Here is a 24712-nt window from a genome sequence, read left to right as displayed (position 1 = left end):
TGTCCCTGCACAAAGTCAACATTAGATATCATTAGTTAAAAATGGATATATTTTTTTAAATGGATATATTTTATTCTCTAGGGAAATACATGAAGACCATCTCTATCAATAAGTGAAAGGGGGCTGCCTCCCTCTATTTAGAAATGATTGGGAGTTTTTTAAGTTTGTAGACTGTAAAATATGAATTAAGTATAAATTAAGAACTCCAATACAGAATATTTTTAAAAGCTATTATTCTTCTGCATAGGCCACACACACACGTGTGCGTGTGCACGCCTGTACACATACACAACTGGTCAGATGATCAGACAGTGAAGAGAGCTGTCAAAATCGGACCTCTGAACCAGCAGCCCCTCACCTTCATTTGCAGAGCCACAAAGTTTTTCCAAAATATTTCATAGTTTTCAATCAACATTTAGGATTTGTGTTGCTCAAACCTTGGTGGATATGATAATAGACATTAAGACATTAAGGCCCATGCTTACGATGCCTTCATATTAAAGGAGAAGAATGGAGGGACCTGGATGTATTTTTGGTTTGGCAAATTGTAGAAATACTTTTTTTCAAACATTTGGGGTTTGGCTAAAACCAAAACTTATTTTGCCAGGCACTTTGGCCTTAATTTTTAAACCCATGTGTATTTTAGAAGAAATTCAATCTATATGTTTCTGACTCATTTACACTTAACTCATGAAAATGCTGTTTGGTAAGAGCTATTAGATGTCCAAGCAAGTTTATGAGCCTTTTTTAAGCCTTCTTTTCCCCGTTCTTACCAGAAAGTTGTATTTTGCCAGCCGTAAAAGAGTGTGAGCCCCAGAGGCCTGTGGTCAGTCTGAAATTTATAACCTCTGAAGCTTAAATGGATTCTGAGTGTGGAAAAAGTTTGGGTTTCCCCCCCCCTCCTCTTTTTCATATGAAGCGCATGAAAAGGCGACCTCTGATAAAGACGGGACCCTAGGTCTTAGTTTCCAAGACAGCTAAAGGTGAATCATAAAGGGTCCAATCTAACCACCAATAAATTGCCCCTAAAACACTTCAGAGGAACGATATGACACTTTAAACTCATATGGCCACAGATCTAGAGCCAACACTCTCCCGGAAAAGTCTCACTAATTTCTCCCAGGGTAAGACAAAGAGGTGAGACACAATACAATTCAAGTTGAACATTTTACCTTTGGGAGAACTGGGTCATTTTTTTTTAAACTCACAACCAACCCTGTTTATGACTTTTTATACATTTTTTAAATAAGCAGAATCTACTAAAAATAGCATTTGAATTAAAACCAGAAAAGCAGGAAGAACGTGCATGCAAGCTGCTGTGACTTCACCCCGTATCTTCTCTATATAATGACGCTCGGATACCACTCAATTATAGTATTCCAGTGGGAGAAAGCTTTTGGATAAAGTACTTAAAAATGGCTTATAAATATTTAAAGTATAAGCATCTAACAAATCATAATGACAAAGTTTTACATTTAACCACATGTGCTCCAAATATCTTTAAATTACTCTAAATATGGGTTTAAAATATCAAAAGGGCTTGTTGATGGGATGCAGAACTTTGCAGAGAAACTTAAACCTGATCGTTCTTGCTCCCACAACACCCAAGCTGCACAATTTTTAAAGTGTGCGTGTGTAGATTTCCTTAGAAAAAGATCACATTACAGCCCGAATTTCCAAAACAAGAGCTGAAGGATGAAATATAGGGTTTCCCTTTCTCTCACCAAACGCAGCTTAGCCACTTTGCTTCTAGATAATTTGTTAGTGTAGGTTGGCTCAAATTTAAGACAGCAACATTTTAGAAACACTTCGAGAACTCGGCCAGCTGCAAGGAGGATATCATTACAAATTGGGACACATGCTGAATGGGAATACCATTCATTTTCAATACCAAACACATGTCTGGGGAAATAAGCCATGCAAATGAGAGAGAGAGAGATACTTTTTAATTGCATTTTTGGGGATGTTAGGTCAATGGTTCATATCAAATGAGTCTATAAAGTGTATCTCTCCCTCCTGTTGCATAAACGCTCTCGGCCACATTCTTACCTCCCTTTTTACCCGCAACAAAACACAGCCTGCTATCAAAGAGAGACAACACACCAGAGGCTCAATGGGGGAAACGATGAGACATCCAGCAGCACAGCGCAAGAGCAGGGTGGGATGAGGCTGGGGAGCGCTGGGCAGCTTTGATTTGTCACAGTCTGGACCCCGTGGCTCTGTGGAAAGGCAGTTCCCTTCTCTCTATTCAGAGAAGGCGCTGGGAAAACTTGATAGAACTGCACACACAGGCTACTGCTTATGCCAGCTCAGTAGGAGGAGCGAAGAGTTAAAAGATCTCGGGGGCAGCCGGACTGGTTCCCAATCTAAGAATGTGCCGTGCTCTCGGGAGCCATTCTAAAGCATAAGAGCCTGGTTTCAAGTTTTGCTCATTCTTGTCATCTGCTTTTGCTCCGGTTGCTGTCACTAAGCATCTTTTCAATGATCCTTGAAATAATGGGTGTTTGTGTGTGAGCGTGTGTGTTCTCCCTCTTCGTGGATGGCCTCACGTTCTCAGGCCGGACCCCATCCCACTTGGTTGTCAGGCAGAATGCTGTGGAAATCCACAAATTTGGAGGAGAGCTCTACGGGGTCAACATTTCGAGCTGGCCTCGGAGAGGGCATTGACCCCTTTTCCGTGAGAATGGGACCCTGTTAAAGGATGCCGGCATTACATCATTTATCTTTTAAAGCTAATTTATTTGTTTCTCAGAAATGGATTCCTTTTAGGCTTTTGAGATATTAAACACACAAAAAAGCATACGCATGCAGAATGCATTACCTTAACGTGCATTCACGTATGAAGTGCTGTCCATTTAGACTGGCAACCAAAGAACACGCAATAATTCTTTGCAGGATGGGGTGAAGGGAAACAGAACGGCCACCTCTATCCCTCTGGAACAATCTCTTTGACAAGAGAATCTGGAAAAGGCAGCGTGCTGGGGGTGGAGGTCTTTCACCACATGAGGTAAGTGTGCTTGAGTGTATTTTGGTCTTCAAATACCTCTGGCCCTCCCTAAGACTTGTCTGCACGAAGGTAGGTGTAAGTGATTGAACCATGATGCCCAGGCAGCCGCTCAGGCTGGCAAGGAGATGATTCGTTGGAAATCAGACAGGGAGTTTATTTCTAGCACCTTTCTGAGCAATGGGTTGTTAAGAAGTGATCCAAAGCTTTCACTCTCTCCAAGCCCGGTGTCTCCGGGTGAAGAAGCATGCTAGTGAGCTAGGGAAAATGGGTAGCACTTCCAGACACGGCTCCATCAATGCCTTGGTATTTACTGAGCCGTCCACTTCCCAGATGCTAGCCATTCTGCTCCCTCGTCCTCGAAAGTAGGGCAGAAGCTTGTCCCCTAAAGGAGAGTGTCTCCCTCCACAGTAGAAACCTCAAATTCCAGGGGGCTGGGGAAGTATCTAACTTGTTTCTTTTCTTGCTTACCTTTTCTTGTGCTCACAGGACCTGGAGGGTCTACAGACTGTTGCCTTTTGTCACTAAAGCCATCTTCTGGAGGCAAGTCTTATGTTATATCGCGGCAACGGCAGTTCTGTGATATTAGGTCCATCCACGGCAAAAACTGCTACAGATAACTCTGTTTTAAAGGAAACTTTACCATTAAATCGGCTTCCTCAGAGAGACAAGGAAAATTCCAGCTCAGATATGGCTTCGTGATGATGTCAAATAATCCTTCCAAGATGTCAGGCATAGTTCTTTGGAAGCTGAGGTCTACGGACCTCTCCTCCAAAGACAATGCCTCTGTGCACAGGTATGTAACACCTGCCCTGGAATTCCGGGGGGGCTGCTGAAGGCCACCCGTGGACTAGTCCAGGGAGCAGAAGACCAGCTTGAAGAAGCAGCCACATCAGCCAGAAGGCCCGGAAGCCAGGCCGGGACTAGCACGGCACCTGCACGCCCCTGAGACTGAGTGCTTTCGAGTTTGTGCACTGAGAACCCTCTCACTTCACCCTAGTCTGAGCCCTGCTGAAGACAGAGAGTTATGGCTCCATCTGAAAGAAGTAAATACCTGGTCACATACATCCTTTCCTATTGCACCGTAATCTAATTGAAATAACATCCAAAAGCCAGATGCTTGCACATTAAAACCACCCTTTGTGGCACGGGTTAAAACAGCCAGAGGCCCTGAATGAGATGTGGCTAAGGTCGACCTTGACTCTGTGCAATCTAGAAAAGTCTCCTCTACACATCTGAAATGATCACAGGAAGCTCCAGCAGTTCCTCCCCACTCACACGTGTCCATGAGGTGGACCTGGCGGTTTCTCTCTAACTCTGTGAATTACACCTACCTAGAAATGGACAGCCCTCTGCATCTTGACAGACAGCCGAAACTTGAACATCAGGGGTTATGTGGCCAATTCACACATTCCATAACCCCATGTAGTGGGACATTAAGAATCTCCAGACTGGCAGAGGGTCTGAGTACACCCCATTGGGATCAATTTCCTCTTCTCAGTCTCAGGTTTTCTTCTTTTTCCTTGCCTTCATAGCAGGCAGCCAAAGGAGTACTTCCAACGTATGGATCTGACTTCCCAGGCAGCTGACTCTCTCAAGTTTCCCAGCTGGAGAAACTAAACTGGCAAAGAGTTACCCATCACCTCCACCCTTCGGGCTTTCCTGAAGAGGTCAGCACCCCTCCCCCCACCTTGAGATCATCCTTCTCAGGACTGTGGCTCCATAACCAGACTAATGATTAAACTCCAAGAAGCCACAACTAGGGCTGCCTCCTCCAGCTCTCCCAGAGGAAAAAAAAAAAAAAAAAAGTGGGAGGCACCCCTGCTGCTGAGGCAGAGGGAGCAGCATGGAATTGGGACCAGGGAAAAGAGTCCCAGATTTTCTTCCTATTTTAGAAACATGTACGAAATCTGGAAGCCACAAAGGTGGAAGTTGTATGGACTTGTTGCTCCAGGGGGATGGAAAAAGTGAGGGTGAAAAGGTTACTCATGGTACACATTTTTTCCATTGATTATTTTACTTAGAATATGTCATTTCCCTGGAAAATCGAGGAGGGGGGATATTTTCTTTTGAATATCTTCAAACATTTGCAAATGGTTACTCTGAACTCCCCAATGTACCATAAACAAGTGTAAACTGTAGAAATTCAGAAAATGTACAAATACAAACAGCTATCCCCCAAGCTCCCAGGCAAAGACAAAGAAGGGAGTATTCCATTTACAAATGGAATTCTTTGTGGATAGAATAGTTTGGAAAATGTTTATACGTTGTTTTTCTTATTATTTGGAGGAATATTTTTTCCAGCCTACAGAAGCTGCCGCACTGGTATTTGGAGCCTTGAAAGTTGAAGATTAAAGGAAGAATACAATCTTCCAAAGTCTTCGACTAAAACCTCATTAGTTCTGCATCTAAGACAATATCTGCTCGTTGAAATCATTTGTAATCGTATCAACAAAGAAGAATGCATAAAGTCAGGTAACCAGGAAGAATGCATAAAGTCAGGTAACCAGGAACCAGGAATTTCGAATCACTTCAAAATGGAAAAAACAAAGGAAACAAAGCCCCCCAAAAACAAAACCAAAAAAACACCAAACCTCATATTGGCCAAGAAGTAGCAAATCTGATGGCTTCTTTGGAGAACACTGTAGCTCCCCAGATTACTGATCTCAAGATACAGTCTGCTTTGAATCTACTTAAGATGATAAACAAACAAGCTGGTAATAGGGTAGGAGAATGGCAGGCACAGGGGAAAAGTACGAAGAACCCTGACAAGTTACCAACAGACTTTCCAAGAGAAATAGTGTGTGAGTCACCAACAAGCACATGGAGAAATCACTCAGCCACACCTCGGGCCCCACAACTCAGTCCGGTTTAATGCTTTCCACTTTGGCTTTAACTCATCACCAACAGTGTTCACTGTCAGGGCACAAAAGCCATGCCGACCTTTATTTAACGGATGCATTTCCAATTTCCACCACCATATGAATGGGCTGGGTTTCTGAAGGCACCGAAGAAAAACAGCACCACATGTGCACAGAGAATCAAGAAGGGTCAGAGGATGTAAGTGAATTATGGCAGGTTGAGACTGCACTTCGAGGTGACACGTAACTCCAGAGGGCAAGAGGAAATGTGATTTAGTGGAGAGGCAGTTCTTCCCCATCTTAAATCACTTGCCTTGTCACCTTACTGGAGCTGGCCAAGCCTGAGTGTCTCTGACTTTAGAGAAAAGCTGTAATTTCTTACGGGACCCATCATAAAAAGAACTCTCCCATCTCAAGGGGCTATGGGCAATTTTGTCACTGCATCTTCTGAAACTGGCTGAAGCCAGGTTAATATTTTTCGTAATGACTCTGGTCCACATACGAGACCCTAATATGATTCTGTATTCAGCAACATATATCATCCAAACAGCTACCATATATCTCATGCTTTTATGTTCTTTGGGCCCCTCGCTACTCATGGACCAGTGGCACTATTCTTGGCCTGGTCACTTCTCACTCCAGTAATGGCAGTAAAATTGTTCACCCTCCAGTTCCTCCCATAACCTCATAGGAATGATTGCTATCAGAATATATTTAAAATTCCAATTCCCAATGCTTTTTGGCTTTCTAAAGGCCATCACTTCTTCATCCCACACTTTCCTGTTGCTCACTATTTTATTAACCGGGTCAAATTATGCTGGTGGAGATATAAGGGGCATTTCCATTTGAGGTTGACTACGAGAAGGCTCAGTTCATCTGTCTCCGGACAGCAGAATTTGTAGATGTAAAGCTAAGAAAGGATGGTGAGCTGATTTTTAGTGTTCTGCTGCTACTGGCAAAGCCAGCAATGGAAAAGGAAACCTCAAACTATGGTGACTGGGAAAGCCTTCTCGAACCGCCCAACAAGCCTCCTGGCGCTAGCCCTATGCTTCCCAAACAAGCCTCTGGCTGTGAGGTAGGTCCCCATGTAAATATGCCAACATGGAGACAATGGTCTGGTCACGCCATATCCAGGCTTCTGGCCCACATTTATATTTCCCACTGTGGAGTAACGGGCTGGTATTTGGGTTTGTTGTTGCTGCTGGAAAAACAAGAATTGAACACTGTCAAAAAAGAAAGAAAGAAAGAATTGAACACTGTCTCAACACTTGGAAAAGTTGGCAGATATGTTTGGTTTTTGTCTAGGAACCTTCCCCAAGACAGCTAAGGTGAATAAAAGAATTTCATCAAGTAGGACAATAAAGGGACCATTTAGCCCATTCTCTTACAGTGGTTTCAAGAAAATGCAGCTCTGGGGCGCCTGGGTGGCTCAGTGGGCTAAGCCTCTGCCTTCAGTCTCAGGGTCCTGGGATCAAGCCCCACATTGGGCTCTCTGCTCAGCAGGGAGCCTGCTCCCCCCCCCCCCGCCTGCCTCTCTGCCTACTTATGATATCTCTCTCTGTCAAAAAATAAATAAATAAAATCTTTGAAAAAAAAAAAAAAGAAAGAAAATGCAGCTCTGGAGTCAAACAGCCTGGATTTGCATCTTGACTGCTTCCTAACTCGGTCATCTTGGGCCACTTACTTAACTTCCATATCTCAGTTTCCTCATCAGTAAAATGAAGACAACAATAATTATCACATTGATCCAGATCCAAATAAATAGTACTAAAAAACACTTAGAAGGGGGCCTGTACATGCAAACGTAAGCCAGCCGTTCTTCCTATATGGTCCACTTCTACCCAGGCTTCCTTCCTCCCTGGGTTTATGTCCCCACCAGACTAAGTGGAGGGCAGGCACTGAATCATAGTCACCTTAGTTTCTCCCCAGCTCCTGGAAGGAACTGTGCACAAACCAGGTGCTCAGCAAATGTTCATTTCTCTTCCTTTTCTCTCCACAAACCATTGCTAAGCCTCAACTGGATGGACGGAGGGCCTGGGGCTGGCAGGCCAGAGTTAAATACTGGTTCCCCAACTTGCTAGTTCTCATTTGGACAACACCTCCATGCCTTATCTTCCTCCTTGCTAAGGTGGAGATGACACCAATTCTGCCACCTGGTGGGAGGCTCACAAGAGACCACGTCTGGCTTTGGTGGGAGTGCTACACGTGCTAGTTCCTGTTCCCCTTGCTGAGATTTTGGACTCATTATCAATAGCTCATAGCGCATGAAGCAGGATTCCTTCCCTTCATGAGGTCGGACATACGGACTCCCAGTCGCTTCGGCAGGGTGGCCCTCTCGCCTGTCAACCTCTCCCACTGTCCGTAGAGGGGAGCAAACCACCGGCTGAGCCACTGAGCCCCCGAAAGGAGAGAAGGCAAAGCTGGTCAGCAATGCTGGAGGCCTGCCCTAGGGAATGCTTCAGGACAAGAGGAAGGAAGAGCCTCCCTCAACAGGACCTATGGACCACTCTTCCAACACTTTGCCACAGAAATGGGGCTTAGGGGCCCAGAGTTCAGTTGGCATAAACACGTAAGAAAGTTAGTTTGTATTCTCATCTTGCACATGGAACCTGTGGTTTTTGAGAAAATTTGGTGAGTCGAGACCTTGTGCCAATAAGCCTACCCGCCTCCCGGAAGTGACTCATTCACCTTTACCACAGCTCTGTAACCTCATGTCTGAACATTTAAGGGTCCCAAAGAATCTCTCCCTCCTCCCCACACCGTCCCTCTTCTTCAACAGGGTCAATTACAGAGATGGGCTTAAGAATAGAAGTCTGGTTAACTAGATAATGTTTCAAGTCAGGTGCAAGATGGGGCTTCACCATTAAGTCAGTCACCTCGGGCACGGCATCTACCTGCTGTGACGAAGTTTCCTCGGCTGTAAAATGGGAATGATGTTGGATCAAAATGGTGACAGCGTGTGACCGCACTAGGTGAACTCTAAAACTCGCACGGTAAAAACACGAATATCCCGGTAGCGCTCTCGCGCGTCTGCCTCGTAAGGAGTAGGGAGAGGTGCACGGGCTCGTGCGGAGGAGAGCCCCGGTGGACATACAAACCTTTTACTTATTCTGATTTCTAATTCGGAGGCACCTCCTTTTGAGCGGAGGCTCCAGGTCCTCCGGCCCGGCGCTGAGCATGGGCGAGGAGATGATGCACGGCGCCATGGCAGTCTTCTCCGCGGGTTTTGGCACAGGCTGGATCACGCAGCCCGTCTTGGGCAGCATCCGCAGAGCGTACGCGTGGTCCTCGTCCGCGGGGTTATTAAGGTTCGGGTCTGACTTGTCGCCCCCCGCCAGGGCTTCCTCCCCCATCAGCTTTTTGGCCGCCTCCCCGTCCAGGTGACAGTTGGAAGCACAGTTGTTCTCCTTGACGGACTCCAGCTCGCTCACGGCCGGCTCCTCGGGCGACAGCAGCTTCTTGGGGGGCGCGGGCGGCGGCGGCGGCGGGGGCTGCTCCGGCGGCGGCTCCGCGCCCTTGGCGCCCTCGGCCGCGGCGGCGGCGCCGCGCGTGCCATTCACGATGACGTTGCAGGCCGCGGCGGCCTCGGGGCCCGCGGGGGCGCCCGGACCCGGGTCGCCGGCGGCTGGCGGGCTGCAGTGGCCGTCCCTGCAGCCGCCGCAGGTCCTGCGCTCCGCGGCGCCCGGCTCGCGCTCCGCCTTGACGTGCGCGTGCAGCGCGCGGTGGATCACGTTGTGTAGCCGGGCCCGGTGGCCCACGGTCAGGTCGATGACGCCGTCCTGCGGGCCCTGCAGCACGCCGGGGAAGCCGAGCTGGCCGCCCGCGCCCGGGGGGGTGCCTGCGCGCCGCGTCAGGTCCACCACCTCGCTCCGGCCGTGCTCCGCGGGCGCGGGCGCGGGCGCTAGGCTCAGGGCTTGGCCGGAGCAGCCGGGCGGCGAGTCCGCAGACTTGGACGAGCCCTGCTTGGAGTCCCTGGGGGACAGGGAGTGTCCGCCTGGCTTGCCTCCGGACGCTGAAGAGTCGCCAGGGGCGCTCGGAATGAAGTTCTCCCCGTTGCTGGAGAATCCGTTGGGGGGCTTGGAATCATTGACGTGAGGGATGGGAATAGGGATGGGGATGGGCACAGGCAGGGGCACGATCACCGGGTATGGCACGAGCAAGGTGGGAGGCGGCACCAGCGGGGCGAGCGATGGCAGCCCGAAATTCATCATCTGGGGCACTGGCATCGGGCCATTTGGCATCATGCTCACCGGCGGGAAGGGGAGACTGGGCAATGGTGCGCCCGGGGGCGGTGGGGGCAGCAGGCCCGGGGGGTTCCCAGGCATGGTCGGGGTGCTGGGGGGATGGATGTGGGGCGACAGCATGGGCCGGTGCATGGGACTGGAAGTGGGGCCCAGGTTCCTGGGGCCGCCGGGTGGGGGCCCAATGCCAGGGAGCATGGGGTTGGACAGGGGGCTGTTGGGGTTGGAGGCGTGGTGCGGTGGCCCGCGAATAAAGGGCGGGCGGATCTGCTGCATGATCTGTTGTTCCATGAAGATGGGCAGCGGCACCGGGCCGCGGTTGGTCATCACCATGGGAGGGCTGCGAGGCGGGACACCGAGGGGAGGCCCGATGCTAGCAGGTGGCTGGACGGAGACAGGAGGGATGTTTGGCGTCTCGCTGATGGGCATGGACTTGGGCACTGGCGTGGGGATTTTAGTGACAGAGCAGTTGGCAGTGTCAGATGGAGAGACGGTGGTGGACGACGATGGGCCAGGGCCCTGGCTTTGGCCAGCTGCAGCCACTGGGGAGGGGGCCTTCCTCCGAGCATCTGTTAGAGGGATATTCCAAGAGTCTGGAGTGAGCAGCTGCACCCCGGTGCCTTCTGCTTTATTTTCCATGGGAGGGTGTAGTGTGCCGCACAACCCAGCTGGAAGATTGGCCTGTGTCTCTTTGTAGAAAATGTCCATTTTGTATTGATTGAGACATTTTGCACTGCAGAACTGAAGCCTTCGTTCCCCGTCCCCAAAATCCAGGTATTCTTTTGTGTGTCTTATGTGCTTACACCAGTCACATACCTACAACACAGCAATAAAAAGAAAACAAGATAAGCAATTTCCTCTGACAGATCATGTTTTGTGTTTCACATAGAGGTTCTTTCAAACTTTATCACCATTTTTCGAACAGGCGGAAGGGTTTCTTTCCGAAAGGTAACATTCTTAAATGTTTGTCAAATGATTTCTCCTTGGAAGTCAGACATGCTTTTTAAATAGTAACTCTTGGGAATAGCAATTATCACCATTTTCCAGGAAAAACAATTCAACAACAACCCCAAACCGTGTTGTGCCCGTGACGCTCAACGCAAAGGGGGGTCTGACAGAAAGGCGTACATCCCCCTGCCCACATATTTTCACCTGTCCAGGAGGCTCCCTGGAGATGTAAATGTGAATGGTTGTGGAGAAGAGGATTCTCCAGAAGTTTGGCGGCCTTTGAAACAGAGCCCCATAAAATTCTCCTCACGCAAAGTACTTTACACTATTGACTGTGTTCAATAATGCAGTTGGAAAGGTTGTGCTGTGTTAACCAATAACACAAAGCGCGGAACATCATTATGTCTGGCTTCCAAAGGGAAACTTGGAATTAGTCATGAAGTCTGTGTGAGGTTTAGCTATTCCCAACCTGTGATGTTGCACCAAGCTAGAATTATTTTTTGAGCTGTTTGCCCACTCGCTCTCAGTAGTCAGAATTTTTGGTGACATTTCTTGGCAGGCGGTCTTATTTAACAACTTTTCAAACACCAGAGAACGGTTTCCAAAAGTTGTTATGGCTTCCTCCCCTCCCCTTCAAATCTACTCCTGGCAAAAGAAAGATATCACCAAATTTATTTTAAAGTTGGGCTGCAGAACTAATTAAAGGCTGAGAGCTTTTCCCAATTGGAAATCACTAGACATCAAAGTTCAAAAAATAGTCATTCTCGGCTTCGGAACCCATTACTTTGGAGAAATTATTGTGATTTCATTAACACATTAATTTTGCAACACCATCAGCTCTCACAGATGGTGAAGACATGATCTACAATTCAAATATGACTCTTGTTTGCACAAATGTCTTTCCTTCATATGGCATTTTAAACAAGAATTAATATGAGTAATCTTGCCATAGCTATAAACAGATAAACAGATGTCAAAATTTTCAGTAGTTCTTTCAGTGCCTTACTTTTTTGACTGGAAATTACACACACATTTTTTTTTTCTTTTTCTTTTTTTCTTTTTCTATCTAAAGTTCTTTCTTTCTTTCTTTTTAAAATCATATTCTTAGCACTCAATCCATACAGCAGTGGAGGAAGAATTCGGAAATGCTGTGCAATGGTGAGTTCACTGAATTCAAAGCTCTCCTCCATAAAGCATTGTTTCCAATATTGCTCTAAATGGAAACTTGTTTTTGTTGAGGAGGGTGCCTGTTGTTCTGTTGTTGGTGCAGTGTTGTTGCCTTTTTTTTTTTTTAACCATGGTAAACGGATAGCATTAAAAGATGATAACTTTTAATCACAATTGGTCGCATCAACAATGCAAAAACAACATATGCTGGGCATTTGATTACTTATCTCATTTAACTCTCAGCTTTCCTTGACTGTAAACAGTGGTGGCATGCTCGTATGTGACTGGGGGTGTATGCACTTGTGGCAGATGTGGGTCTGTATGTGTAAATCCACTCTCTTCCTTCTCATTTTTTTCCCCCACTGATATTTGCAGGTAATATACTGCAAGGCGTGAGACTGAGTAACAGACACTTAATGGCACACATTCGTTTTCTGTGTAGTCTCATATCAAATTACCCTTTCAAAAATCCTTGTTGTAAGATGAATAATTTCAATACTAATATACTTCTGCATTTCAGTACAGTATTTTCAGGTTTCTCTAGAATTATAGGAATCTTTTTTTAAATCATAGGTGAGAAATCTGCAAGTTTACAGGTGAGTGCAGAATTGCCTCTGATGAAAAGAATCACACAAAACCCAGCAGACCTTGAAAATTCTTATCTAGATAATGGTTAAATAAACTAGTAGTTAAACCTTGAGGCAAGTAAGTTATTATTTTAAAAACCTGATCATTTTTACAAAGTTAATACGTAATGATGTGACATTTAAATCCCTATACGAAATAAAGCCACTGGATTATTTCAGTATTAGAACCCATAGAAAGCCTAAAATGTAAATTTGTAAGCTTGAAGGAAAAGATCAAATATAGCTTCTTTAATCATGAACTTAAAAAATATTATCAGTGAATTAAACTAATTAAAATAATATGCCAAATTTTCTGGCATATTTCTTTTGGATCTTATTTTTTAACCATAAGGGGAAAGAGTTTTCTGAAATCCTTAATTGGTTTTTAAATTGCCAGATTGAATTATTTGCCTCCAGAGGATTCCTCTGTTTCCTCAAGCTAAATAAATATTTTCAAGTGGAGTCACAAAAAATAATCTAAATATAACTTAAATGTTCTCCCTTCCTTCACTTCCTTCACTTTTAATAATTCAGTGATGAATAAGGAATGCTCACAGATCCATCCCAATTATCAAATGAGAATTCTCCACCACATTTTATCTATTTCCACATAAAAAGAATTTCAGACATCAAAGTTTTAAAGCAAAATTCTATTGCATCAAACTTTCCGGTTAAAGCAAAGGCCTAATGTTTACAGCTTCATTTTCTGCAACATTCTAAAGCATTTAGGTAATAGTGTGAAAGTTTGTGACTGCCTCATTTTGGGTAATGTGAGTGTGGATGTGTGTGTGTTCTTGCCTTATTATATTTCAGTTCAGAACACTGCCCTAAAAACACAGAAAAGCAATCTTTCTGATGAAGCAAAAAATTGTTAGAGAGAAAAAAACCCGTCACTTAAGAAATAATGAATCAAGTCTGTCTTACAGGAGACATCATTTAAGATGAGGTCAATGAATTTATGGCACAAATGGCTAAATCATGTGAGGCAATAAAACACGGTACCATCATTCATTCCACATCTAACTAATGACACACTTCTGGTAATTAAAGATTTCATCATAGGAGCCTGAGCTGATTACTTAAGATGTGATAGTTAGGTGAAAATACGTACTATAGATCTCCCTCTTTAATAAAACAACATTTTCATATCCATGAAATACACAGCATGTGTCTCATAAACTATGGTTTTCTGAATTGCCTGTTATGGGGGTAATCTTCCTTTCTTTTTCCACAGGCGGCTTTAATTTTTTTTTTTTTTTTTTTTTAGTTTTTTTCTTAATATGCCAAGAAGTACCAGAATTCCTTCAGATATTTTAAAAGATAAAGATTAAGAAGTACAGAGCTCAACTCACTGGGCTCTGGAACGAGTTCCCCCTAATTCCACCCCAGCTTTGTTTCTGTTGGAATCTGGCCTCTTTGGTTCCACTTCTCTCCCTAACAGGTCCCAGATTGGACAGAGCTGAAGCCGGAGCCGCTTAACGATGGCAATCTGGGGGCTGAACAATCGGCTCATGCAATGCCATTGAGCAGGACAGCTGAAATGCTTCGTATCACAAATACATAATGCATCACCAGGAAGACAAAAGATCACAAAGGAGATAAACAAATGCGTATTCCATTCAACCCTCTAACGGCAGTCCTCAAAAAGATTAAATTTACCTTCCTGGGATGTGTCCAATTCTAAACAACAGAATGAACATTTCCTTTAGTCCATTTAGTATTTCTATTTTGGTGGCTGGCTGCCAGGTTTGTACTTATAAGCTCAGTGGCCTGATGGACTCACTCCTTTCCTATGATATAAATGTGTGGCAACCTACACCCACTAAACTACTCAAAAGACACTGCCTCAGCAGAAATATCACTTGCTCTTGATAGAAGAGAACTGGAAGGCGGGACTTCTGGTTCCTATAACTCTTTCCATCTTGTATTTCTCCTGGAAAGAAAGCAAGCTATTCATGTTGGCAACTGAGCCTTTATTTTTGCATAAACGTCCAAAGTCAAAGCCGAAGTATGCCATGAGGTTACCCACATGGGCATAATATACACATTCTACTGGGCTTAAGAGAAGATGCGGGTGACTGGGGAGGGGGTCGGGGTTCCTAATTAACACATTAATCAGCTGTCAACTGTGGGAGTGAAGTTCACCCTTTAATGGAACCCACTGCCACCTTCGGAGTGGTAATCTGGTGTGAGGCAATATTTAATTAAGAAACGCTTTTGCTGAAATCTTTCTTATCTGGGCAGAGGCAATTGTAGCAACGGACCAATAAAAGGATATTAGCAATCCCCTGAATGCCATCAACAATCTGAAAAACAAAACAAAATCTTCGTGTGCTCCTGACTTTCCACAAATAGAGCACCCAGGTAACAGCTCAGAAGTTATAGCTCCTTAAACGAAATTGTAGCTTGTCCTACGAGGCTGGTTCTCTGGGTCTTGGCCTGTTAAATGTGGCAAACAATCAGTGTTTTTAGAGTCTGGGGTCTGCCTTACCTCACCACATGAACTGACCCCACCCAGATCCCTGCTTCCAGCCTGACCCAGAGGTCCCAGGGTCCCAGCAACCGTTTTTTGGGGGAAGGCACTACGTCCATCGAGGCCCTAATTCCATGCCCTTGGGCAGCAAAGGATGCTATGGAAATTGCCCGGGATTTGGAATCAGAAGACATGGGTTTGATTGTGGGCTCCGTCATTTACTAGCAGTGAAAACTTCAGCTTCAGTTTTTTCCTCTGTGAAATGGAACTAACAGTAGTAACGAGCCATGCCTGTGTGCCCGGCAGATCACCCGGCTTGCTGCACAGTGCGTTTGTTTTTTGGTGTTTTTTTTTTTTTTTTCAGTCCCTAGCCCTCCTCCCTCATGGTTGCTGATGTCCCAGGAACATCCCGTATGTTTAGGTTCATTTTAACTAATGGGAGGATGTTTCTATGGCAGTGTTAGTAAGGAACGGGTAATTGCCATGCACAGCTTTCCAATGGGCCTGTGTGTCTTTGAGAGAGAAAAGAGTGTGTTTCTCTGTTTCTCTCTGGGCAAATGCCTGCTGTACCTCATAGACACCAGCCCCCAGCCCAGCTTCCCAGGAGACTGTTCCAGGGTAACAGAGGGGCTCTGTCTGCAGGGAACCAAGCCCGTGGTTCTATACGCATCCCAGCTGACCACCATCCCGAGAAGACTCTAGTCAGCTCCTGCCGAACCCTCTCTTTCCACGGCCATTCTCCAATTCAGGCAAAAGCTTGACAAAGCAGCACGGCTGCTTGGAAATGAGTGTTCGGACCATTAAAGGAAAGAATTCCTTTCCGGCTCAACTGCTCTTTGAATAGTGGAAGCCATAAACTGTGCTTTTCGTGTTTTATTAAAAAACAGAGCTGATGAGCGATCTGCTTGACTCATTACGTGGAAGGGCCAAAAGCCACAGTAACACAGCCTTTTCAGACAGGATGACCCAAGCCCTGCATTGGGAGAACACACAGGAGGATAAGCCCCCATGGAGCGGGGAAGGGTGCACCAAAACCTGATCTGGGGACCCAACTCACCATTCCAAATTTCCTTGCGAAGCTGGACTAGAGAGTAAAGGAAGGAAAAAGATGGCCTAGCCATAGATTTTTGCAAAGTCACTCAGAAATCAGGAGAGGGATTTAGAACCAGGAAGAACCGTTGTTTGTTGTTGTTGTTGTATTGTTTTTGTTTTTGTTTTTGTTTTTGTTTTTTAAGCAAATTCATGGAGAAGTTCATTTTCAAAATAAACTTTCTGCAGGTTTGGATTTCAACATGATGATGTTTGCTACATAGTTCTTTTTATTTCTGGATCTTTTTTTTTTTTTTTTTTTTTTTTTTTTTAAATTTTTTTATTTTGTTCAGCATAACAGTATTCATTATTTTTGCACCACACCCAGTGCTCCATGCAAATCGTGCCCTCTACAATACCCACCACCTGGTGCCCCCAACCTCCCACCCCCCACCCCCTCAAAATTCTCAGATCGTTTTTCAGAGTCCATAGTCTCTCATGGTTCACCTCCCCTTCCAATTTCCCTCAACTCCCTTCTCCTCTCCATCTCCCCTTGTCCTCCATGCTATTTGTTATGCTCCACAAATAAGTGAAACCATATGTTAATTGACTCTCTCTGCTTGACTTATTTCACTCAGCATAATCTCTTCCAGTCCCGTCCATGTTGTATTTCTGGATCTTATTCAGTTTTGTGTTTTGCTTTGTAGTTTGGGCTCTTTCTCTCCCTCTCCTCTCTCGTTTCTCTAATAGGATCTGGAACTCAAGGAGAAGCCAACAAGTATCTTTGTTAGAATTAAAAGTCTCATTAGAAGACTGGCCTGTAGGAAATTTATACTGTGACTCATGTTCTTTGCATACATTTTAAGCTGGATTTCAGAAGTCTTGGCCCAGGTGACCAGGGCAAGGTCCTTCTTTTGCTCATGTGCCATGAGCTCTGTCAAGCAGAGAGGAGATGGGCTTGGTTTGCAGGACCTCAATGAGCGTTGACAAATGGCTCATTACTGACCCAAGTCTATTTCTACAGCCAAAGCAAGAGATGGAATCCTGGCCTGTATTCAGTGACTGTGGGTCCTCCTCACAGCCAAACACATGATTGAGAAGAAGACGATTTTTCCCTTTGGTCTGATGTGTTACCTTGCCTGAGAGCATTAGCATATCACACAAAACTCTCTGCTTCACTTCTGCTGAATAAATACAACTTACATCTTCTAAACCCAAGTCATCCAGATGGAAAACTAAAAAAATTCAAATGTTGGAAAATCTGGTCTACCTGGTGGAAATGTCTGCCTCTTCGTTTTCTAGTTAATGCCTTGAGAGGACACAGAAATAGCCCAGGAGATCTCAGAGCAATGGAAATCGAGCCCTGAAAAGAACCTGAGAGATCAGTGGGTCCACTCCTCCAGCCTCCAGCTCCTGGTGGGGCCGGGCATCTAATCACTCTGAGCCTCAGGTGCTCAGCGGTGAGATGAGCTCATCGATAGTGACAGAGCTCCCCGAGACACCTGCCAGGAAGAAAGAACCAGCCCATTCTCTGACTGCTTCTTGGAGGCTTGTAGCTGTTCCTGGTAAACTCTCATTCACTTACCAACCCTGTACTGATTACTTGGAACCTGTCTAGCACCCGGCTAAGAGTTCTGCTTGAACAGCCTCATTCAATCCTCTTTGAACAGTCTTTTTTTTTTTTTTTTGAGATTTTTTAAAAGATTTTATTTATTTGACAGAGATCACAAGTAGGCAGAGAGGCAAGGCAGAGAGAGGAGGAGGAAGCAGGCTCCCCAAGGAGCAGAGAGCCCAATGTGGGGCTTGATCCCAGGACCCTGGGATCATGACCTGAGCTGAAGGCAGAGGCTTTAACCCACAGAGCCACTCAGGTGCCCCCTCTTTGAACAGTCTTGTGTATACTTCTCGGCTCCCTCGGTTACAGTCTGAACCAGCTTCTCCCTGTGGATCCTCGGAATTGTTCCCACTTAAGCCCCTAGTGTCCACCTCTGCCCAGTTCTCAAGTCTCTCCAGGACACCCCATCAAAAGTTATGACTTTTATTATAGTGCCTGCCGGAAGCCCCAATTTAATGTAATAAGAATTGAGGACTAACGATAGCTAGCACTATTTAAGCATTAGTAACCATGCTAACTCTGTTACCTCACTGAATCTCCACAAATCCCTTATCACCTGCATAACGGGGGTTTATAGAGGTTAAATAACGTGCCCAAGATTTACATATACAGACCCACATCTGCCACAAGTGCGTACACCCCCAGTCATATACGAGCATGCCACCACTGTTTAGAGTCAAGGAAAGCTGAGAGTTAAATGAGATAAGTAATCAAATGCCTAGCATATGTGCCCAAGATTATCTGCGCAGGTAACAGACGGCAGATCCAGATCCTAACTTAGATCCGTCTGGCTTCAGAGGCCATACTGTCCCCCACTATCTCAAGGATTTTTGCATTTTCTTTTAAAGCTACAGGATGAGGATGGTTGACTAGTATTTGATAATAACATCATTCTGAAATTCCGGAATTTAGTCCTCTAAGGAAATTCACAGGTCAAGCTCAACCAGACTCCCCCAGCGAGCTTGGGTTCCCCTCTACACATACACAGACGGTCTTCCAAGCAGCACTCCGACTTCCGGGATAGGGAGAACCATCCAGACACATCCACACAGCCAACGAATGATCCACGTCATAGTGACCAATCTCCTCTGCACTGAGTTTTCTGGTGGCTTTCTAAAGACAACTGCAGCACAGCTGGAGAGCCCTATGCAGCCTCGTTTATGGCAGCCTATTCTGTGGTTGGGCAGTTCTATCAAAAAGCTTAACCACTTCACATCCCGGTCACTTCCACCCACTGATAGCAGTTCTGTTCACCAGGGTCTCCTAGCATAAGCCAACTCCTCTTCTGAATCTCAGCTTATCAAATACTTAAAAAGAGCCATCAGAGTTTCCCCAGATTGTTATTTTTAAACAACTGGGGGTATCCTGTGTCCATTCTCCAGGAGGGCACATTCCCAGAGTCCTCCCATCCTGTCAGTCCTCCTGTGCCTTGTACCGAGGCATACACTTCACCTTGGTAATGCCCCTCTTAAAGGGTGGAGCCCGAAATGGAATGCAGCAGCCTGACCGGCATAGAGTCCAGGAAACTCTCCTCTCCCTCTTCCAGAACACTATACTATGCCTCCACTAATACCACCCAAGAATACATTTGCTTTTTTTTCTTAGCAGGCATATCCTGCTATAAGGTCTTTGCTTTTTAACAACAAACATTTACTGAGTGACTATTAAGTGCCAAGTTCAAAGCTTTTGCTTATTTCCCTTAATTCTGGCAACAAACTTGTAAAGGAGCTACTGTTATCCCTATTTCACTTGAAAATGAGGAAACAAAGGTTCAAAGAGATGATTTGGTTTCCTGAAGCTCTCACAGCCTACAAATTGTGGAGCCAGGATCCAGATCCAGAACTTGCAACCCATCCTCTCTCTCTGCCACACTGCTTGCTTCATTCTGAGCTTCTGGTCAACCAAAACCTTTTTCTCCTAAGTGCTCATCAATCATTTGTTTAATGATATATTCAAGGACTTTTGAGGGAAAGCCAACCAGCCTACTGTGTCTAGAGTTTCAGAAATGAGAAACTCTTTCCCAATTTTGAAAATTTGGTTAACATTTGTCCTTTTTCTGTCTTTATAAAGCCTCTCCCATCTATCATGATAGAGCAAAGATTATATAAAAGTAGATATGAAATTATCTACAAATTCCCTCAAAAGGGGCTCAGAGATCTAAATTTGCTTAGCACAGCAGGTGCTCTCCACCTAGCTCTTTGCCCACAATGTGGAATTCATAGCCTTCTTTAAGGTTTTCGTCCCACCCAGTCTCAAGAACATTCTCTTTATGGAGACAATGCAAAGAAACCAAATAAAAGTTGCCCAGCCCCGCTTTCTCACCTGCTTTTGTTAAATATTAACCATTTGCTCTAAACATTGATCTATCCAACTCTCCTTCTGGTTCCTTTCATGAGCATAGCTGTAAGAGCTCCCTTTATTACCCTGGAGAGTTCCCCAAGGGTTCAGTCCCTTATGCATCCTAGCCTTTTTGACACAGAATTCATTTTTGGAATTTCCTGCCCCTCATGTTGCTCCTCCAGCCCTAAGATTACACTGAGTCTCTGATTGTGGTTCTAAATCCACCTTTCCTTGGAACTTAAACAAAATTCTGCTTTTCTAAATTGTAGGGAATGTGGCTGGTCATATCGAGCATTCTCTCCCTCTCCATTGCACAGTCCAAGATAGCTGGGTCACTTTCCTCTCCATCCACACGGTAAGCAGCTGTCCTCCATCTTAACCAAATGCTGATCAAATTAAGATTCTCCTTACTGTTTCTCTACCTTCTCAGAACTATCAACAAGACATGGGAAGAAAGGTCAGTTACTCCATTTTTAAGAGAATGACATTCTTAGTAGATATCTAGGTAAGCTGTCCTATTTCTTGCTTCTTTGCTAAATAACCTGTTTTTAACATCTGCTTCAGATTTTGTACTCAATACTCCAAAATAATTCTTGTGATGTTTCTTTTTATTCTCCTCAAATTCCCATCTTACATTTCCTCTGAAGTGCATGGATTACAATGCAAGGATATATTTTCCTGAATTTTACCCACCTATTAGATATGTCTGGGGGGAGGGTGGCATGTTGTTTTATATTTTAGTTCTTTGTGCTAGCTCTAGTCTAGGCACCAAAAAATCCAAAAAAACCCCAAAAACCTCCAAATCTCCGTGGTATCTCTGAGATTGTTTTTAATCTTTTTGTGCCCACAGTCCAGGATAACTCGGCCCTTCCCACTGTCTGCCTTGGTAGAGAGATGTCAGAAGCCATTGGTTTATTCCTGCTCATGACTTTGTTTACTCTTGAGAAGGACTGGTCCCTTCTTCACTATCCCATCTCTTCCTGTGTTGCACCTGCTGACTTCAGTGTGGCTAGTTTTACAGGTTTATTGAATAGTTTCATCTCTCTTCCCTACCTCACAATTTAAATTTTTCTTGATGAGAACCTTTAATCTCTAAATACACTCTTCCCAATCTTCAGTCAATGCCCCAGGCTTTTACTCTTCACTTGGGAAGCAGCAAGTTTTGGCGAGGAAAAGTGGTGAGCTAGGAATCAGAAAACAAATGTCCTGCCTACCCTGTAACTTTGGATCGAATTTCTGTGATTTGGGCCCTCTGTCTCCCTTTAAGTTCTGCTATGAGGAGCAAAACAAATAGTGCAAATGGAAGCACTCTGAAAAACATAAGGTGTCATATAAATATAGATATTTTAATTTTTTATTATAAATGTGTAAGAACTACCTTTAGATGTAGAAAACAAAGCACAGAGCCAACTGGTCTACCTACACTCTACTCTTATTTACCCGTATTCTTCTGTTAAATCTCAGTTATAAAAACAAAGAGAAAATCCACCACTATGAATTTTCCTGTGATGTGTACTTCAAAGTAAAAAAGCACACCACAAAAATAAAACCCAGAAACCGAAATCAACAAAACACTTGACCCCCAAATTCTCCACCCTTTCCAACGGCTTGTGGAGTGTTTGACAGCAATGTAATTGCAATAATGAGGAGGTCTGCAGGCCAGGTTGTGGTCTTAGGCTCACTGAGGATGTTTTAGCCCTAGGCTCAGCTTCAGGCCAGCACCAGTCGCCTGGGCCAGAGTCACCAATGGAATCCCTTATGCTTAGTCAAACACAAATGTGACATTTATGGCATCTGGTGCACCATGCTGCCAATTCAAAAGGCCTAGGATGCTGGGCTTACAAACTTGGGGAAAAGAAAGAATATCGGTTGCCTATTGTCTTTTTAGTTAATTAAAACCTGCGAGAACACCCACTTGGTAGCAGTTTCTTAAGTCTCTAAGAGACACACGCTGGGCTTCTTCTGATTCTGTATCTACATGTTGGTTCTTTTGTCTCCAAAAAGCTTCCTGGATGTGTGTGGACTGTTGTTGTGCCTGGTTCTTTTCCATCTTTGTTCCACGAATTTAGCCATTGTGCCTTGCCAACCCCCCTGGTTGAAAGCCAGAACTCCACCAAAGCTAGATTCTCCACTGACCACCCCTCTTTCAGCTCTGTTCTCATAAGCAAATCCCGGGCTAGCCTGACCCAATCTCCCCACCCAGCTTTAACATCTGAAGGGCTAAATGGTATGAAGCAGGACAGCCAGGACAAAGATTTGTGTTCCTACCTGTTGAAACACACCTGTTATTCATATAAGTCCTTTCTCCCGGTAAATTCAATGGACTCAACAGACACGATCACAATACCATTCACAAGAAGTCTACAAAGAGACAAGCAGCCAGGGGCGCCTGGGTGGTGCAGCTGGTTAAGCATCTGGCTCTTGGTTTCGGCTCAGGTCCTCATCTCAGTGTTGTGAGATCAAGCCGCGCACTGGGGTCTGTACATGGAGTCTGCTTGGGACTCTCTCTCTTCCCCTGACCCTCCCACTTGTGCTAACGCTCTCTCTTTCAAATAAATAAATCTTTAAAAAGAGAGAGAGAGAGACAGCCAGATAATATGTTATGTTTTATTTTATTTTATTTTATATATTTTATTTATTCATTTGCCAGAGAGAGAGAGAGAGAGAGCAAGCACAAGCAGGGGGGATAGCAGAGGGAGAGGGAGAAAGAGGCTACCCACTGAGCAGGGTCCCTGATGTGGGGTTTGATCCCAGGACCCTGGGATCATGACCTGAGCTGAAGGCAGACGCTTAACGACTGAGCCACCCCAGGCAGCCCAATATGTTTTATTTTAGAGATAAATTAATACTAGCAAGAATTACATATCAATGGTCAGTGTTTGGGTAAAAGCCATCTCATAATCCTTGTATAACTAACTACATCATTCTTTGGTTCACTCTGACGAAGGCAATGAAATGGGTAGGAATACTTCCATTTTGAGCCATTGTACAACAGGACTCTTGGCTCCTGGGTAAAGAGAAATGAGCAGGACAGCTACCTAATCCAGGCAGCCTATTCGAAGGGCCTCAGATGTGGTAAGGTACCAAAGACAGGCATATTTGGGGGTAACCTAAATATGTGAGGCCAGGCCTCTCTTCTAGCACTTCCTATCTCAGAGTGAAATAAAGGGCAGTTCTGAGTATATTCTGGTAGCTCGAGGCATGAACATGGTAGCATGTGCAGAAGTTGGGAAGAACAGGAAAGGAAAGAAGGAGGAGGAGGGAAAGAACTGTGTATTAACTAGTTTATACCAGAAGGAACCCACTAGATGCCAAGTGCCTGCTATGGCCACAGCTCACTGACCCGAAGGACACCTCAAGACCTTGGTCTGGCTCTGCCTAACAGGGACAGAATAATCCAATAACCCATTAGGTATCCCTTCCTCGGGAAGGTGGGAATTAAGATAACTCCAAGAGACTAAGCAGTGGTGGGGAGAGCGCTTGTGGGAATAAAGCCAGATGACCACCAAGGACAGGCAGTAAGCAGGAGCCAAGGGGCAGGAGAGGTCACAAGGCAGAGTGGGGAAAAGAGGACTGAAGGGGCAGGAGGAGAAGTCAAGTGTCAGGGAGCTGCAAGTCCTTGAAGGCCAAGTGCTAAAGCAGGAAGCAATGAGGGGGACACTAAGGCAGCACAGCTGCCCACTTATTAGTACTCTGGGACCATCTCTCCTTCCAGAACATCTCCCCATTCTCCATGAGCATAAGCAGCCGTGGGTAGTCCCATCTCACTTATTTTCTTGGGCATCTTTATAGTGAGACTCTATGACTTTAGGAAGACCAAGAATCTAACCCAGCTTTATACACTTTCTCCAACTTAATCCTTACACCTCTGTGAAGTATCACTCTCTGTGGAAGGTTGAGGAAAACCTGGGATGGGGTAGTGACTTCAAAGTCCTTGAATGATCCTCATGATCCTTGCCCCGTTGACGAAGAAGCTCTCTGCGCCACATTACCCCTGGGTACCCTGCTGCGGGTGTGGGCTGCCCCCCAGGGGCAGCCTCAGCCCATGGAAGCAGGAAGCTGACACCAGGGTGTGCCTCTCACATATGCCTCTCGACACCAGCACTGTTTCGGAGGGTCACCACAGAAAGGAACTGTGACTGTCCATCAGGTCCTCGCTTGTACCTGAGCCCACCGCAACTGCCCTCTTCTCACTTACTGTTCCTACCCCAACTTTCTATCGCCTGTAGGGTATTCTGGAAAACTCTCATCCCATCCATGGCCTGCTCCTGCGAAAGGATTCTATGGCCAAGTGACTCTGCGAAATGCTCGTTGCCATATTTAAGCTTCTTTTGAGAAGTTTTGTAGAAAAGAAACATGTTTTACTTCATTAATCCAGAGTTTCCTCAACTTCACAAAAATAGAGCTC

The 24712-nt window shown here is 45.2% G+C and overlaps 1 protein-coding gene across 2 annotated transcripts in view; it reads right to left on the bottom strand.

Moving 5' to 3' along the window:
* SOBP (sine oculis binding protein homolog) overlaps positions 1-24712 on the bottom strand; it is a 163444-nt gene that overhangs the window by 10274 nt on the left and 128458 nt on the right. For both annotated transcript variants that reach the window (XM_047733768.1, XM_047733766.1), the window contains one exon: positions 8964-10922. In XM_047733768.1, the coding sequence (XP_047589724.1) occupies positions 8967-10922 (1956 nt within the window). In that variant the 3' untranslated portion in view covers positions 8964-8966. The remainder of the gene's footprint in view (positions 1-8963; positions 10923-24712) is intronic.

The sequence above is a fragment of the Lutra lutra genome, chromosome 6 (assembly GCF_902655055.1).
Source record: "Lutra lutra chromosome 6, mLutLut1.2, whole genome shotgun sequence".
In the NCBI taxonomy this organism is placed as follows: Eukaryota; Metazoa; Chordata; class Mammalia; order Carnivora; family Mustelidae; genus Lutra; species Lutra lutra.
Note: the sequence above shows the minus strand (reverse complement) of the source record. Positions and strands in the feature narration are given on the sequence as shown.